Source organism: Lactuca serriola, chromosome 7, assembly GCF_051521515.1.
Source record: "Lactuca serriola cultivar US96UC23 chromosome 7, Lser_US96UC23_V15, whole genome shotgun sequence".
Classification (NCBI taxonomy): Eukaryota; Viridiplantae; Streptophyta; class Magnoliopsida; order Asterales; family Asteraceae; genus Lactuca; species Lactuca serriola.
Genome location: NC_136414.1, coordinates 137,756,840 through 137,773,541, shown reverse-complemented (window position 1 = coordinate 137,773,541; position 16,702 = coordinate 137,756,840). Strand labels below are relative to the sequence as shown.

Sequence of the window (16,702 nt, the reverse complement as noted above, 5' to 3'; positions counted from 1 at the left end):
CTCTGACATACACGCAAGACTCATCTTCATTTCTCGAGAAGCCAAAATCTTTGACCTTTTCATCGAAATAAAGATTCCAGCTACGAGATGCTTGTTTTAATCCATAAATGGATTTCTCAAGCTTGCACACTCTATTAGGGTATTCTGCACTGACAAAACCCTCTGGCTGATTCATGTACACATCCTCAACCAACTTTCCATTAAGAAAAGCGGTTTTGACATCCATTTGCCATATTTCATAATCATGAAATGCAGCAATGGCTAGCATGACCCTAATAGACTTAATCTTTGCTACCGGTGAGAAGGTTTCATCATAATCAATACCCTGAGTCTGAGTAAAACCCTTCGCAACCAGTCGAGCCTTATAAGTGTGCACTTTTCCTTCCATGTCGGTCTTCTTCTTGAAGATCCATTTGCACCCGATTGTTTTACGGCCTGGTACATTGTTAACCAAGTTCCAAACTTGATTGTCATACATGGACCGTATCTCGCTGTCCATAGCCTCCTTCCATTTAGTAGACTCCGGGCCTGCCATGGCTTCCTTAAAACTGTTAGGTCCATCCAAATTTACCAGTGTACTATCGCTGATAAATGTATCACCTTCCGTAGTAATATGAAAACCATAATAAAACTCAAGTGTGTTCCTAACCCATGTGGAACGCCTCGAAGGTATAGACTCGTCAACTGGCTCAACAGGAGTTTCCTCCTCAGGTTGATTGCTAGTGTTTGAGGTTCCTTCACCAATTGATTCTTGAATTTCTTCAAGATCAATTTGCCTCCCACTGTCTCCTTGGCTCATAAACTCTCTCTCACGAAAGACCCCTCTTCTTGCTACAAAGACTACATTCTCACTGGGTCTGTAGAAGAGGTAACCGAAGGATTTCTATGGGTCGCCGATGAAAATACACCTTTCACTTTGGGGTTCGAGCTTGTCATGAGTCTCATGCCTCAGGAAAGCCTCGCAACCCCAAATCTTGATGTGGTCTAAGTTGGGAACCTTCCCAGTCCACATCTCATGAGATGTTTTGGTAACCTTCTTTGTAGGGACTAGATTAAGGATATGGGCGGCAGTCTCTAAGGCATACCCCCAAAAAGAGATTGGTAGCGAAGCTCGACTCATCATAGAGCGAACCATGTCTAACAAAGTTCGATTATGCCTCTCAGCTACACCATTTAGCTGTGGTGTCTTGGGAGGAGTCAATTGTGAGAAAATCCTACACTCCTTAAGATAGTCAAGGAACTCGGTACTAAGATACTTACCACCTCGATCAGATCGAAGCATCTTAATTTTCTTGCCCAATTCATTTTCTACTTCCTGTTTGAATTCTTTAAACCTTTCAAAGGTTTCTGACTTATGTTTGATCAAGTAGACATAACCATATCTACTAAAATCATCAATAAAAGTCACATAATACCGATTAGCATCCCTTGTGGCGGTTTTGAATGGTCCACAAACATCAGTATGTATTAGGTCCAACAAACCCTCACCCCTTTCACAAGTACCAGTGAAGGGTGATTTTGTCATCTTTCCAAGTAGACAAGATTCACAATTATCATCCGATTTAAGGTCGAATGACTCCAAGACTCCATTCTTTTGGAGTTGGCCTATGTGTTTCTTGTTTACATGTCCAAGACCACAATGCCACAATGATGCTTTATCTAGGCTAGTAGAAGAATCAATATACAATACATTATTTCCTAAGTTGTCTACAACCGACACAGTTTCATACACACCATCACAAGGTAATGCTTTAAAATAAAACACATTATTAAAGAAAGCATTAATACCACCACATTCATTATCAAACGAAAAGGTAAAACCTTGTTTGTACAAAGCATGAAAGGAAATAATATTTCTTGCCATTTCAGACGAGTACACACATTTATTCAAATCTAATTTTAACCCATTATTCAGCAACAAAGTATAAACTCCAATCTTGGAAACAGGTGAAGCCTTCTTATTCCCCATGATCAAGTTTATCTTTCCGTGCTCCATATCCTCACTTCTTCTTAGGCCCTGCAAATTTGAACATATGTGAATACCACATCCTGTATCAAGCACCCAAGAGTTAGAATATGGTGAGTAATTAGACAATATTGTGTAAATAGTTGCATGTGTGGGTTTCACTTTCCCATCCTTTAGATCCTGCAAGTACTTAGGGTAGTTTCGCTTCCAGTGCCCCTTGTCCTGGCAATAGTAGCAATCAGCATCCTTGGGAATGGCAGAAGGAGTGACAGAACCGCTTTTGGTCCTTGATGAGGAGCTTTCAAGAGACTTTCCCTTGGTACCCTTCGAAGGGGACTTCCCTTTTTCCCTTTTCCCTGCACGATAGCCAAAATAGGTGTAAATGTTGGAGTAGGAGTAGTAGAGGTAACAACCGACTTGCCCTTAAGACTGGTTTCAGCGGTCTTCAAGAGTCCTTGAATTTTGCTAAGAGTAACTTCCTCCTTGTTCATATGATATGTCATACGAAATTGGTTATAACAAGAAGGTAAGGAGTGCAAAATGATGTCAATTGCCAACTCCTCTTGGAAGTTCACATTCAGCTTCAGCAAACGGTCCACATACCTTTGCATCTTTTGAATGTGGCCTATGATGGATTCACCGTCCTTCATGCGGGTTGTTATCATGGAGGAGATTATTTCATACCGCTCCTGACGAGCACTCTGGTGGTACCTTTCCATCAGATCTTGGTGCATCTCAAAAGGGTAGAAGTCCTCATAGGACTTTTGGAGCTCGGCTGTCATCATGGCCATCATGATGCATGCCACCTTAGTAGCATCTCTCTCATGTGTCCTGAATTCAGCGATCTCCTCAGGAGTAGCAGTGGACTCATCAAGCTCCTTTAACTCCTTATCGAGGACATATTCCTTGTCCTCATAACGAGTAACCATCCTGATGTTCCTGATCCAGTCCATGAAGTTGGAACCATCAAAGAGGACTCTCCTACAAAGATTCATGAGAGAGAAAGAGCCAGTTGGGTTTGAGCCCGAAGCATTAGTGTTGGAAGACATCTGAAAGAAGAAATCAAGTTTAGATTAGATATATAGAGTCCTTAATAAGACACCCAAATGTAATATTAAGGCTAGGATCCAATCACAATATATTATACTTAGAAGAGGGATGCCATAATCTAAGTAATAACATATTTGAAAGGTAGGTGAATGACGATTCACCAATTTCCACCATGAAAAACGAAATGAATTATTAGGTTTTAATTGGATTTGAAATTCCTATATTCTTTTGAGATTCATTGAACTTTTCAATAACATTTTTCAATCTCGATTGTGCCCTTCAAGTTTTGTGACTGGGATGCCGAGGATCACAAAACAAGGTGTGAATAACCATACTAATTCACTTGGTACCCTTAATATTATCACCTAATCAATGTGTCGGTTAACCACACACGCTCCATTGATCTATGACAAGCATTAAGTCACCCTTCGTGATCCTTACTAGTCCAAGTTAGTGTGCTGGTTAACCACACACGCTCCACCAACGACTTGGTAAGGTACAGAGTGTGAATTCCATGGACTAGCACCATGTCCGCATTTTTCCTAAAGTAACTAAGATTGGGAATTAAAATATTTAGTTACTTTCTAATAATCATTATACTTTTAATGAGGATTTAAAGTCATTGTCCTACCCGTTTGGCTAACGACCCTCCACTGATCAAGGAAGCGGTGGGTGAGAGTGGACACCCATTAAGCTGCCATTTATAGGCAACAACCTTATACCCCCCTTATAGACCGGCTTCGTGAATGAGGCCTACTAACGGTATAACGACTTATTCTTATACATATATATAATAATTAACCATTAATGTTATAAATAGTATAAGTGTTGAATTTTAACTATTAAAACTCTAAGGGTTGGAATTAAAGTTTATTAAAGTGTGTGAAACTTTACAAATTCCAAAACTTGAGGGCAAGTTTTGTAACTATCCAAAACTTTTCATTTCATAACTTATGAATTAAAGGTTCATAAAAATAAAGACTCTTCATTTTTATGTAATGATGTGTGTGAAACGAGCTAGTTTTAATCCTACTTTTAGTTAATAAATTAAGCACACAAAGGCAGTGAACCTGTCTTTTAGTGGTATAGTTGGGTAAGTAGGGTGTCGAACTCAGGGAATGGAAATTAATCTAATAACTAATTTTAACTAAACAAGTAATAAAAGTAAATGGTTTTTTCTCTAGTTTTACAAGACTAGAAACTTAAACATAGCACTTAAAACAATTAACTAACTAAACAATTAAAGCAAATGACAAATTCACCAAATTTATTAAAGGGTTTCTGTTTAGGTTCAAATAATTCACTCCTATGGTTATTTAAATGATAGATTAATTATTATTGGTTACCAACTATAGTGGTTAGGTTCATGTTCATTACTCCTAACCCTTAGACAATTAATCAATTCAAGCAGTGGCCAATTGTTTAAACTAATTAATTCCCTAGTTCAATTGTTTGGATTAAATAAGATTTGTAATAGGTTAATTAAGTTGGTGTTCCAATTAACCTCTTGTTTGTTGGTTTCTCAAACAAGCTCACACTTTAATTTACCCATTCTCTAATTAATCTTAATTTCATATTCATTACTCTTAAGCATATGATAAAGTGTTCACATAGCATATGAGGTTAATAATTAAGAGATGTTCATGCAGCTTAATTACCTTCCAATTAACAGAAAATAGTTGTCATTAATGCATAAGGTTCTTTAACAAACTTAATTTAATAAAATCACCAAATAACAATCAATCAAAAAGTATATTCTAAACCATAGGAGTAAATTAGTCTTCCCCAACAGAAACAAAACGAATTTAGTTCATAGTCATGATAAAAACAAACTCAAAAGCAGATTTAACTAAGCTAAACATACTTAATTCCTAAAGCTAAGTGGAATGATTAACCTAATTGCCTTGATTCTTCAAGGGATTGAAGATTAGGGTTCCTTAGCTCCTCCAAGGGTTCTTCAATCGCAGATGAAGCTCCAAAAACGTCAGAAGTCCTCCCCAATCGGATAATAGTTTGGTATTTATAATTATCACAAAACAGGGTGTACTCGGCGAGTAGCAGACCCAACTCGCCGAGTAGATGGTAGTTATCCGTCTCATACCAGGAGTCTTGACTTATCTTCTGGAATATTCTAATAGACTCGCCGAGTAGGCTCGTGAACTCGCCGAGTAGGAAGGCTTTTTTCCCTCATTATTCATTCTTGGGTCTCTAATTGCTTCCCCTTGTTCCCTTTCACTCCCAAGCATGTCTTTTGGATTGAAAAAAAAAATTAAACATTATTAAGTACCTTTTGTCCACATTATACATATAATTAGTTAAAAATGAATAAAAATGTATGCTAAATAATTAACTAATTATGCAGATATCAAAATACCCCACTCTTGACTTTTGCTTGCCCCCAAGCAAAACTGAATTTTAAACATATTAGAACTACATATGACAACTCCAATCTAACCCAACCATTATGCCAAGACCGCAATGCATGCATTTGTGTCTAAAGTTGTCCTAAATACCCCCATACTCTAAATACTCACAATCCTCATAAACATTCGCCCACTCACCCCGAACTATGCTCATTTTATGCATCCCTCCGAATCAATCCCCAGAAAACTTCTTAACCTCAAGGTATTTTTGTTTGAGCAACCCAAGCATACATAATGTAGATAATTACAATTTATGATACCACATTGGAGCTCTTTGGAATTCTTCACTTCTTGGCATTTAATCTTTGATCTCTTTGAATTCACCACTTTGTTGTTCGATTTTTGGTATCTTCAACTTTTTGAATTTCTTTGGAATTTTTGATCTTCTAATTTCATATTTGACTTTGATGCTCCAAAACTTCTTCAAACTTTTCTTGTAATTTCTATCTCTTTTTTAGATTTTTTTACATGTTCCTCACTTTTTTCACTCAAATTTGTACATGCTTAAGCAGGGGCACTCAACTTCCACCTTTATTGGCTAAAGATAACAATTTTCCTGGATACATTTCTGGTACACGATGCTAAACATATTGCATCCCTCAGGCTGAGCGAGGTCGTGTTTTTGTCCCATGATTTCACTAGAATAAAGGGGGCCACAAATGCACTATAACGTATATAGGCTCAACTAAACATTTAGGTCTTCGTAATATCATCAAATATAATACTAGCATGATCCCTAATTGCTTTACCAAAATTTTCTAAATTAATTCCTAAGTAATATTTTTGGTATGCAACAATTTTTTTAAAAATTAACCTAAATTAAGACTCTAAATTTTCTAATATGTGACCAACCCCCTAAATACCCCACATTTGACTTTTGCTTGCCCCCATGCAAAACTGAATTTTAAACATATTAGAACCACATATGACAACTCCAATCTAACCCAGCCATTATGCCAAGACCGCAACGCATGCATTTGTGTCTAAAATTTTCCTAAATACCCCCATACTCTAAATACTCACAATCCTCATAAACATTCGCCCACTCACCCCGAACTATGCTCATTTTATGCATCCCTCTGAATCCATCCCCAGAAAACCTCTTAACCTCAAGGTATTTTTGTTTGAGCAACCCAAGCATACATAATCTAGATAATTACAATTTATGATACCACATTGGAGCTCTTTGGAATTCTTCACTTCTTGGCATTTGATCTTTGATCTCTTTGAATTCACCACTTTGTTGTTTATTTTTGGTATCTTCAACTTTTTGAATTTCTTTGGAATTTTTGATCTTCTAATTTCATATTTGACTTTGATGCTCCAAAAAATCTTCAAACTTTTCTTGTAATTTCTCTCTCTTTTCTATATGTTTTTTACATGTTCCTCACTTTTTTTACTCAAATCCCTACATGCTTAAGTAGGGGTGCTCAACTTCAACCTTTATTGGCTAAAGATAACAATTTTCTTGGATACATTTCTGGTACACGATGCTAAACATATTGCATCCCTCAGGCTGAGCGAGGTCGTGTTTTTGTCGCATGATTTCACTAGAATAAAGGGGGCCACAAATGCACTATAATGTATATAGGCTCAACTAAACATTTGGGTCTTCATAGAATCATCAAATATAAAACTAGCATGATCCCTAATTGCTTTACCAAAATTTTCTAAATTAATTCCTAAGTAATATTTTTGGTATGGAACAACTTTTTTTAAAATTAGCCTAAATTAAGACTCTAAATTTTCTAATATGTGACCAACCCCTACCCCACACTTATTTTATGCAATGCCCTCATTGCATATTATGCAAAAAATAAAAATGAAAATATAGAGAGAATTGGAACAAACTCCCTTGGGGTAGCAGTCGATAGGTTGATACTCTTTTTCTTCAACTCCATCTTCAATTGACTTTAGCCATGGAAACAGCTCATCCATGTCTTGGGTGTCATGCGTCTCATGTGGTATAGCTCCAAATATCAAGGAACAAGCTTCTTAGAAAATTCCCAGTAGCAACTCTTCACGAACAGTGGATAAATGCTGCAGTGAAAGTGCTCAAAACAGCTCTGGAACTCGAAAATTGCAAGTCTACTCGGCGAGTAGTGACGCGCACTCGGCGAGTAGTTCTTAACTTGGAACTATAACGTGTAATATCCCATGTACTCACCAAGTAGAGTTTGTGCACTCGGCGAGTAGGCACTGTATTGCCAAAACTGATCCAGCTCGTGTTCCTTTTGACTCAGGTTTTGAAATTGGAAATTTCACTAACCCTTTCTCTAAACCCTTAAGCAGCAACACCCTCCATTACTCTCGACTCTAACGGACTCAATCCTAAGGACAAGACTTCGTACTTTTTCTTGAACATCTCTCATAACTTACTTGACCCTAGACACTTTATTATGCTTCCTAACCTTCTATCCCTGAAAAATAAGCAACTAAAAGTGAAAGCAATAAAAATCCTAAAAACAAAAATCATCCAAGTTTTAACAATTGTTCAAAACAAAACACCACAAAACATAAAAATAAAGTCCTCAATCTTCTTCTTCCATATCGGCTCCTCCAGCTCCACTTCCTCCTCTTTATTTCTTCACCTCATTCTTTCTTCCCAACTACTAATGTATGGATAGCCGGGTCCGGGTCTTGGTGCAATGTTCATTTGTTGGAAGAGGTATTCAAAAGATTGATTGTTATAGTTTACTCCTCTTTCAATATCGTCCAAATAGCGCCGGTACTCCACTTGATTCCACCCATCGTTGTCCTCCTCCACCGGAATAACCGGTGGGTCTTCTCGTACCTGCTCGCTACGTTGCCTTCCCCGCCTTCCCGGCTCCTTGGGGATTGCCAGCTCATCCGCATGTGGAATGGAAAAAGAATCACCATACTTCTCCACGATCCGTGCCCTCCTGTATAATGCAGTGTTGAACGGGGGAGGATAAATGACCGTGAGTGCCCTTGCTTCTTGCAAATCTAAGACTCCAAACGACCTGGCAAGCCTTGTAACAAACATGCCTCCATTAATCTTGGAGTTCACCTTTTCCTTAACCTCCCCTTGAGCAAGAAACTTGGCGATGCAATAGGGGAGATTGTAGAAAGCATCTGGAGTAATAATACTCCAAAGATAGAAGATATCAAGGGTTGGGACCTTGTCCCAATCCTTCCGCATGTTGATGGTGCTGGCCACGAAGCGGTGAATAAGACGATAGATCGGCGAGCGAATATGACCCTCCTGAGCGTTAGAAGGAATATACACCCGGTTAGCAATAGTATTCCACCAGGTGGAGGCAACCACTGTCTTGGGAAAATTCAGCCATGCTGCATTGTCGCAGATCCCCACCAAGAGAAAAAGAAATTGTGTTGGAGTTGTAGTACTCACTACCACCTCGGAATGAGATGGTAGCAAAAAATTCCCAACACAGTTCAGCATAAACAGGTTCTTGTATCTTGTATAACAGTAACCAACCATCACACATGATGGTGGTATCCCCTAAGTTGCACTCCTTCACTAAATAAGGTGTGATCTCCTCCTCCAAACCCACTTTTCCCAACCAATACCAGTCAATAGCGTTGGACAAATGGATCTCCTTCTGTTTCAGCGCCTCTAATTTGTTTTTTGCACGAGATTGGGATGAGTTGGACGTGATTTGTCGAAATGAGAGCCACGTGATATCACCTTGGCTTCCCCCTCTAGAAGACTACCCCCTTCTGGACATAGTATCTTTTCCTTTGAAAGACGAAGATTAAGTGGAAATTGAAGAAATCGCAGAGAGTGCTTGAAGGATGTTGTGCATGGAGAGTATATAGGTTAAATGGGTGAAAACCCTTATTTTACAGATTATAAACCATCTGTGTAAGTTGGATACTCGCCAAGTATAAAAGATCTACTCGCCGAGTAGAATTGCTGTTACACGTTTATTGGGTTATTTGGGCAGGTACTCGCCGAGTATACGTGCCTACTCGGCGAGTAATCCTTGCAGTTTGAAATTTTTTTTGAATGTTTTGAAAAATTAATGTATTTTCTCATTTTTAACCATCTACCCCACACTCTAGGCATTGCTTGCCCTCAAGCAATTATATTCTTAGAAGAAGACGAATGAAAAAGATAAAATAATAAAAATAAAGTAAAGGAAAGAAAATGCAAACTTGAGACTCGGGTTGCCTCCCGAGAAGAGCTTCTTTTCCTCCCCTTCTACGTGGTTGCAATCCCTTCCAGCAACAACAATTCTTCCATACCTTCATTCTTGGGGACTCCTTCTTCGTACTTTTTGACCCTATGTCCGTTGACCTTGAAAGGTGTTCCATCTCTTGACAATAGCTCTATAGAACCATGTGGAAACACCATCTTTACCATAAAAGGACCATCCCATCTTGACTTGAGTTTTCCCGAGAAAAGCTTTAGTCGTGAATTAAAGAGCAACACTTTTTGGCCTTCATGAAATTCTTTATTTTCTTTTATCCTCTTGTCATGCCACATCTTGGTCTTCTCTTTATAGATCAATGAACTAGAGTATGCTTCATTTCTAAGCTCCTCAAGAGCATTCATTTGCATTAACCGGTTGCTCTTGAGTTCCTCCATGTTGAAGTTGCACATCTTTAAAGCCCAAAAAGCTTTATGCTCTATCTCCACCGGCAAATGGCATTGCTTTCCATAAACTAACCTATATGGTGTAGTACCAATAGGTGTTTTGAAAGCTGTACGGAAAGCCCAAAGTGCATCGTATAGCTTATCCGACCATTTTTTGCGATTGCTCCCCACCGATTTCTCCAAGATTCGCTTTAAAGCTCGATTTGACACTTCGGTTTGTCCACTAGTTTGTGGATGGTATGATGTAGAAAATTTATGGGTTACCCCATATTTCCTTAGCACCTTCTCTTGTTGATCATTGGCAAAATGCGTGCCTCGGTCACTTGTAAGAGCTTTCGGGACTCCAAATCGTGAAAATAACTTCTTTAAAAACCGCACCACTACCCAACCGTCATTAGTTGGTAACGCTTGTGCCTCCGCCCATTTGGATACATAATCCACTGCCACCAATATGTATTTGTTGCCTTTATACATGGGAAATGGTCCCATGAAGTCGATCCCCCACACATCAAATACCTCGCATACTTGGATACTATGTTGTGGCATTTCATTTCGAGATGAAATGTTTCCCACTCTTTGACAAGCATCACATTCTTTGACAAATTGTGTTGCATCTTTAAAAATCGTGGTCTAATAGAACCCAATGCCAAAGATCTTCTTTGCAGTGTAATGTGCTCCATGATGTCCACCCGTGGGCCCGCTATGACAATGCTCTAATATTTTCCGGCTTTCATTTCCGAACACGCATCTTCGTATGATCCCATCCGCGCAGCTTCGGAAAAGATATGGTTCATCCCAAAAGTAATATTTTATCTCAGAAAAGAATTTCTTCTTTTGTTGACTTGTGAGATCTTTTGGGATGTAATTGCTAGCTAAGTAGTTAGCTATAGTTGCAAACCATGGTTCTTCTCCCACGGTCACCATAATATACTCGTCCGGAAAATCATCGCCAACTCTATCTTCGTGCAATCGCGGTTTTTCAAGCCTTGACAAGTGGTCAGCTGCTACATTCTCCATTCCCTTTTTGTCTCGTATCTCTATGTCAAACTCTTTAAGAAGTAGCACCCATCGTATCAGTCTTGGCTTTGCATCCTGTTTGGCAAATAAATACTTGATAGCAGAGTGGTCAGTAAAAACGGTTGTTTTAGATAAAACTAAATAAGGACAGAACTTATCAAAAGCATACACCACAGCTAATAATTCTTTTTCCGTGGTGGTGTAATTTTCTTGGGCTAGATTTAGAGTCTTGCTAGCATAATATATGGGTCGAAAGTGCTTATCAACCCTTTGACCAAGGACAGCTCCTAATGCAAAGTCACTAGCATCACACATAATCTCAAAGGGTAAACTCCAATTTGGTGCAACAATGATCGGGGCATTAGTTAATTTTTCCTTTAAAAATTCAAATGCCTCTAAACACTCTTTAGTAAAATTAAATGGTGCATCTTTTAATAGTAATTGTGTTAGAGGTCTAGTTATTTTGGAAAAATATTTTATGAAACGCCGGTAAAAACCCGCGTGTCCTAGAAAACTTCTAATGCCCTTCACATTAGTTGGTGGGGGTAATTTGGCAATGGGGTCAATCTTTGCCCGATCCACTTCAATTCCCATTTTGGAAACCTTGTGGCCTAACACTATACCCTCCTTAAACATAAAGTGACATTTCTCCCAGTTGAGGACCAAGTCGGTTTTTTCACACCTAGCAAGCATTAAGTCAAGATTTGTGAGACAATCATGGAAAGAAGATCCAAAAACAGAAAAGTCGTCCATAAAAACTTCCATGAATTTTTCCACCATATCGTGGAATATGGTTGTCATACACCTTTGAAAAGTCGCGGGTGCATTGCATAGCCCAAAGGGCATGCGCCTATAAGCAAAAGTCCCACTTGGGCAAGTAAATGTGGTCTTTTCTTGGTCCATTGGGTCTATGGGTATTTGGAAATAACCTGAGAATCCGTCTAGAAAGCAATAGTAACTATGGCCCGATTATGTTTCTAACATTTGATCAATAAAAGGTAAGGGAAAATGGTCTTTCCGAGTGGCATCGTTTAGATTTCGATAATCGATGCACACTCTCCAACCGGTTACCGTTCGTGTCGGAATTAGCTCGTTCTTTTCGTTGGTTATGACCGTCATCCCTCCTTTCTTGGGCACCACTTGGACCGGACTCACCCACGGACCGTCGGAAATGGAATAGATAATTCCCGCATCTAAGAGTTTAACCACTTCCTTTTTGACTACTTCTTGCATATTCGGGTTTAATCTTCTTTGGTGCTGTACAACCGGCTTTGCTCCTTCTTCCAGATTGATCTTGTGAGAGCAAGAAGATGGGTTTATTCCCTTGATGTCGGTGATGCTCCATGCTATGACCCGCTTCCGCTTCTTCAACACTTGCACTAGCTCTTCCTTTTCAGATTTGGACAGGTCAGAGGCTATGATTACTGGCTTTTGGTTTCCATCTTCAAGGAAGGCATACTCCAAATGTTCTGGTAACTTTTTGAGCTCAGATTTGGGCTCTGACTATTGTACTCGCCGAGTGCAGGTAAGGTACTCGGCGAGTTGGTAGCTGCATTCACGACTTCTGATTTTTCTGAGGATGAACTCGGCGAGTAGATCGGCCCTACTCGGCGAGTAGAGCTGTCAGTTTGCTTGACTATTTCTTCAAATTCAGCTTCTTCCAGCAGCCTTTCGATCTCCATTAAGTCTTTTTCTGCATCAAATTCTTCATCAAAAATTATGGACTTGCTAGAATCTTCACTTACGCACTCCTCCAATAGTTTGTCTAGCATGTCAAATAAGAACGCCGTGTCGTCACTGTTCCTTGCATACTTAATGGCTTGATCAACCCCAAAGGTTACAGAATCCTCACCTACCCGCAAAGTAAGCTTTGAATCCCTCATGTCTACTATAGCACTCGCAATGTTGAGGAAGGGTCTCCCGAGGATGATCGGGACTTGAGGATCCGCCTCCATATCTAGAATTATAAAATCCGCGGGAAAGACGAATCTGTCCACCTTGATTAGTAAGTCTTTGCATATGCCTCTTGGGAAAGTGACAGTCTTGTTTGCTAAGTGAATTGCCATGCGAATTGGCCTTGGTTCCGGAAGATCTAGCTTCTTAAAGAATGAATATGGCATTAGGTTCACACTTGCTCCTGAATCGGCTAAGGCATGAATGGTAGCCATGTTGCCAAATTGGCAAGGTAGAGTTAAGCTCCCCGGGTCACCCTTCTTCTTTGGTAGCTTATTTAGCATAGCAGCTGAGCAGTTTTCATTGAGGACTAACTTCTTCACTTCTTCCATCCTCCTTCGATTAGTGAGAAGTTCCTTAAGGAACTTAGCATATTTGGGCATTTGGACGACAACTTCAATGAAGGGTATGTTGATTTGAAGAGCCTTGATATGATCTAGAAATTTCTGGTACTCCTCTTCCTGCTTCTCCTTCTTAGCTCGGACTGGGTATGGCATTGGAGGCTGATACAACTTTTCAGGGACCTGTTCCTTCGGATTTGGCAGTGTACTCGCCAAGTCCATATTTGGTACTCGGCGAGTAGAGCTGTCAAATTGAAGAATTTGATTTTCTGCTTGATTTTCTACCTCCTTCTTCTGTGATTCCTTGGATGCTTCAGTCTAAATAGGGACCAGGGGAGTGATTATTTTCCCACTTCTTGTTGTAACTATATTTATGTGCGCGCCTCGTGGGTTATTTTCGGTTTTACTAGGAAGTTCGCCCGGTGATCTTTGGTTGATTTGTTGAGCAAGTTGCCCTAGCTGCGTTTCTATGTTGTGGATAGATGCTTGCTGGTTTCTAAGCATGGTCCTCGTTTCTTGAATTGCAGCATCATGATCACTATGTCTCTTTTCTGAAGCAGCTACAAATTTGGAGAGCATTTCTTCCAAACTTGGTTTTCTTTCTTGTGTCGGATCCTCCTTTTGGTAAAACCCTCTTCCTTTCTGCCTGAACTTCTCCTCCTTAGCCTTCTTGTACTCTTCATAGGGGAGCCACTCTTTCTTTGGTCTTCGCCAATCTTCATCATATCGGTCTCCACTTGAGTAACAAACCTGCACCTTCTTGTTGCCATTTTCATCCAAGTCGCAATCTCTAGTAAGATGAGGCCCATTGCAGTTTTCATAACCCACCCGAATAGCATGGATCGTTTGATCCATATTATCCATCCTCCAAACCATGGTTTTTAGCATAGCCATGACCGCGGACAAGTCTTCAGTAGCTGCATATGCAACTCCCCTAGTAACATCATTTCTTGGGTTGTGGTATTCTCTAGAGTGCTTAGAGAATTCTTCAATTAATTCCTTGATCACCCGGGGTGGCTTCTTTGTGAGCGGGCCTTGTGAGTCAAGTAACTGCCTGGTTGTGACATTGACTCCATCATAGAAAATGGAGACTTCTTGCTGGCTATTTAGGTCATGGTGTGGGCAGTTTCTTAGTAAGCTCTTGTACCTCTCCCAAGCTTCATATAGTGACTCTCTAGCTTGTTGTTCAAAGCTAGCTATTGCTTTCTTCAGTTTGGCTATCTTGGAAGGTGGGCAAAAGTGATCAATGAATTCTTCTTTCATCTTGGCCCATGTGGTGACTGACCGGGGGGAAGTGATTTGAGCCAGTCTTTTGCAGCGTCTTTGAATGTCACTGGAAGCATGCGAAGTAGCTGAGTCTCGTGAGGCACATTTGGAACATTGAAGTAATCTGCTACATCATTGACTTCATCCAAATGCTTGTAGGCATCTTTGTGGTCTTTTCCACAGAAAGGCATTTCTTTAAGTAAAGCTAGGATATGAACCTTGAGCTCAAAAGTAGCAGTCGCGGGAATTGCGGGTTGCACAAGCCCTGGGCCAGTGTCGTCGCGCATCCTCTTCTTCCATTCCCCCATGGGGATTTCATCAATGTTAGCCATGGTAAGAGCTAACTCATCGCCAGAATCGGAGTTGTGCCCGTATGTAAGTTCTTCTTCCTCCTCGGTGTCGTACTCAGTGTCTTCCTTGATCGGTTCTTCACTTGCTAAAGATGTGCTGGATGCACCGGCTTTGCTGCTCTTTTTCTTCCCAAAAAACAGTCTTCAAGTTAGACAAAGGTGACTTCTTAGGTGTACTCGAGTTCTCCACGTCCTTTCCTTTGTTCCTTTTTAATGCGGATTCGGGATCTTCAAACGGGGGTACCAGCAGAGTGTTTGATCCTCTGGTCATGAAAGTCCTGAAATAAACAAGATACAAACGTAAAAAGAACAAAAAAGTGTACTAAAAAAAACTAAAATTAAAAGCTACAATCTGTTGTACTCGTCGAGTAAGTGCGAATGCACTCGGCGAGTAGCAGTGTATTTTTGAAAGAATTCAAAACTTGAAATAAAACTAATTTAGATGCTAAAACCTAACTACTAATTGTTAATCTGCAATAAATTAACTTTGTGCCAGTAAACTCACACAAAGGATCGAAAAAATTAGAAATTAGATAAATTATTTAGAACCGTTCCCCGGCAACGACGCCAAAAACTTGATATGTGTGAAACGAGCTAGTTTTAATCCTACTTTTAGTTAATAAATTAAGCACACAAAGGCAGTGAACCTGTCTTTTAGTGGTATAGTTGGGTAAGTAGGGTGTCGAACTCAGGGAACGAAAATTAATCTAGTAACTAATTTTAACTAAACAAGTAGTAAAAGTAAAGGGTTTTTTCTCTAGTTTTACAAGACTAGAAACTTAAACATAGCACTTAAAACAATTAACTAACTAAACAATTAAAGCAAATGACAAATTCACCAAATTTATTAAAGGGTTTCTGTTTAGGTTCAACTAATTCACTCCTATGGTTATTTAAATGATAGATTAATTATTATTGGTTACCAACTATAGTGGTTAGGTTCATGTTCATTACTCCTAACCCTTAGACAATTAATCAATTCAAGCAGTGGCCAATTGTTTAAACTAATTAATTCCCTAGTTCAATTGTTTGGATTAAATAAGATTTGTAATTGGTTAATTAAGTTGGTGTTCCAATTAACTCTTGTTTGTTGGTTTCTCAAACAAGCTCACACATTAATTTACCCATTCTCTAATTAATCTTAATTTCATATTTAGTACTCTTAAGCATATGATAAAGTGTTCACATTGCATATGAGGTTAATAATTAAGAGATGTTCATGCAGCTTAATTACCTTCCAATTAACAGAAAATAGTTGTCATTAATGCATAAGGTTCTTTAACAAACTTAATTTAATAAAATCACCAAATAACAATCAATCAAAAAGTATATTCTAAACCATAGGAGTAAATTAGTCTTCCCTAACAGAAACAAAACGAATTTAGTTCATAGTCATGATAAAAACAAACTCAAAAGCAGATTTAACTAAGCTAAACATACTTAATTCCTAAAGCTAAGTGGAATGATTAACCTAATTGCCTTGATTCTTCAAGGGATTGAAGATTAGGGTTCCTTAGCTCCTCCAAGGGTTCTTCAATCGCATATGAAGCTCCAAAAACATCAGAAGTCCTCCCCAATCGGTTAATAGTTTGGTATTTATAATTATCACAAAACAGGGTGTACTCGGCGAGTAGCAGACCCAACTCGCCGAGTAAATGGTAGTTATCCGTCTCATACCAGGAGTCTTGACTTATCTTCTGGAATATTCTAATAGACTCGCCGAGTAGGCTCGTGAACTCGCCGAGTAGGCTCGT

The 16,702-nt window shown here is 39.3% G+C and overlaps 1 protein-coding gene and 1 non-coding gene across 2 annotated transcripts; one reads left to right on the top strand and one right to left on the bottom strand.

Annotated features, from left to right (window-relative positions):
• Nucleotides 1–9,625: 9,625 nt before the first annotated feature.
• On the bottom strand, nt 9,626–13,554 carry LOC145064387 (uncharacterized). The gene is made up of 4 exons (XM_079011851.1): nt 12,676–13,554; nt 12,194–12,427; nt 10,920–11,113; nt 9,626–10,094 (listed from the first exon to the last, which is right to left on the bottom strand). The coding sequence occupies exons 1-4, from the start codon at nt 13,552–13,554 to the stop codon at nt 9,626–9,628; spliced, it is 1,776 nt and encodes a 591-aa protein (XP_078867977.1).
• An 886-nt stretch (nt 13,555–14,440) lies between these two features.
• Nucleotides 14,441–14,547, top strand: LOC145065140 (small nucleolar RNA R71). The gene has a single exon (XR_013688290.1). It is a non-coding gene; the product is annotated as a small nucleolar RNA R71 (small nucleolar RNA).
• The last annotated feature ends 2,155 nt before the right edge of the window (nt 14,548–16,702 follow it).

Bases quoted from the DNA above. Each gene is read 5' to 3' on its own strand.
- LOC145064387 (XM_079011851.1), bottom strand. From the start codon at position 13,554: ATGGACTTGGCGAGTACACTGCCAAATCCGAAGGAACAGGTCCCTGAA. The intron at 11,114-12,193 runs GTGAGTCCGGTC...TTTGCCAAACAG, and splicing joins CCATTTCCGACGGTCCGTGG to GATGCAAAGCCAAGACTGAT. The intron at 10,095-10,919 runs GTTTGCAACTAT...TACACCATATAG, and splicing joins ACCGTGGGAGAAGAACCATG to GTTAGTTTATGGAAAGCAAT.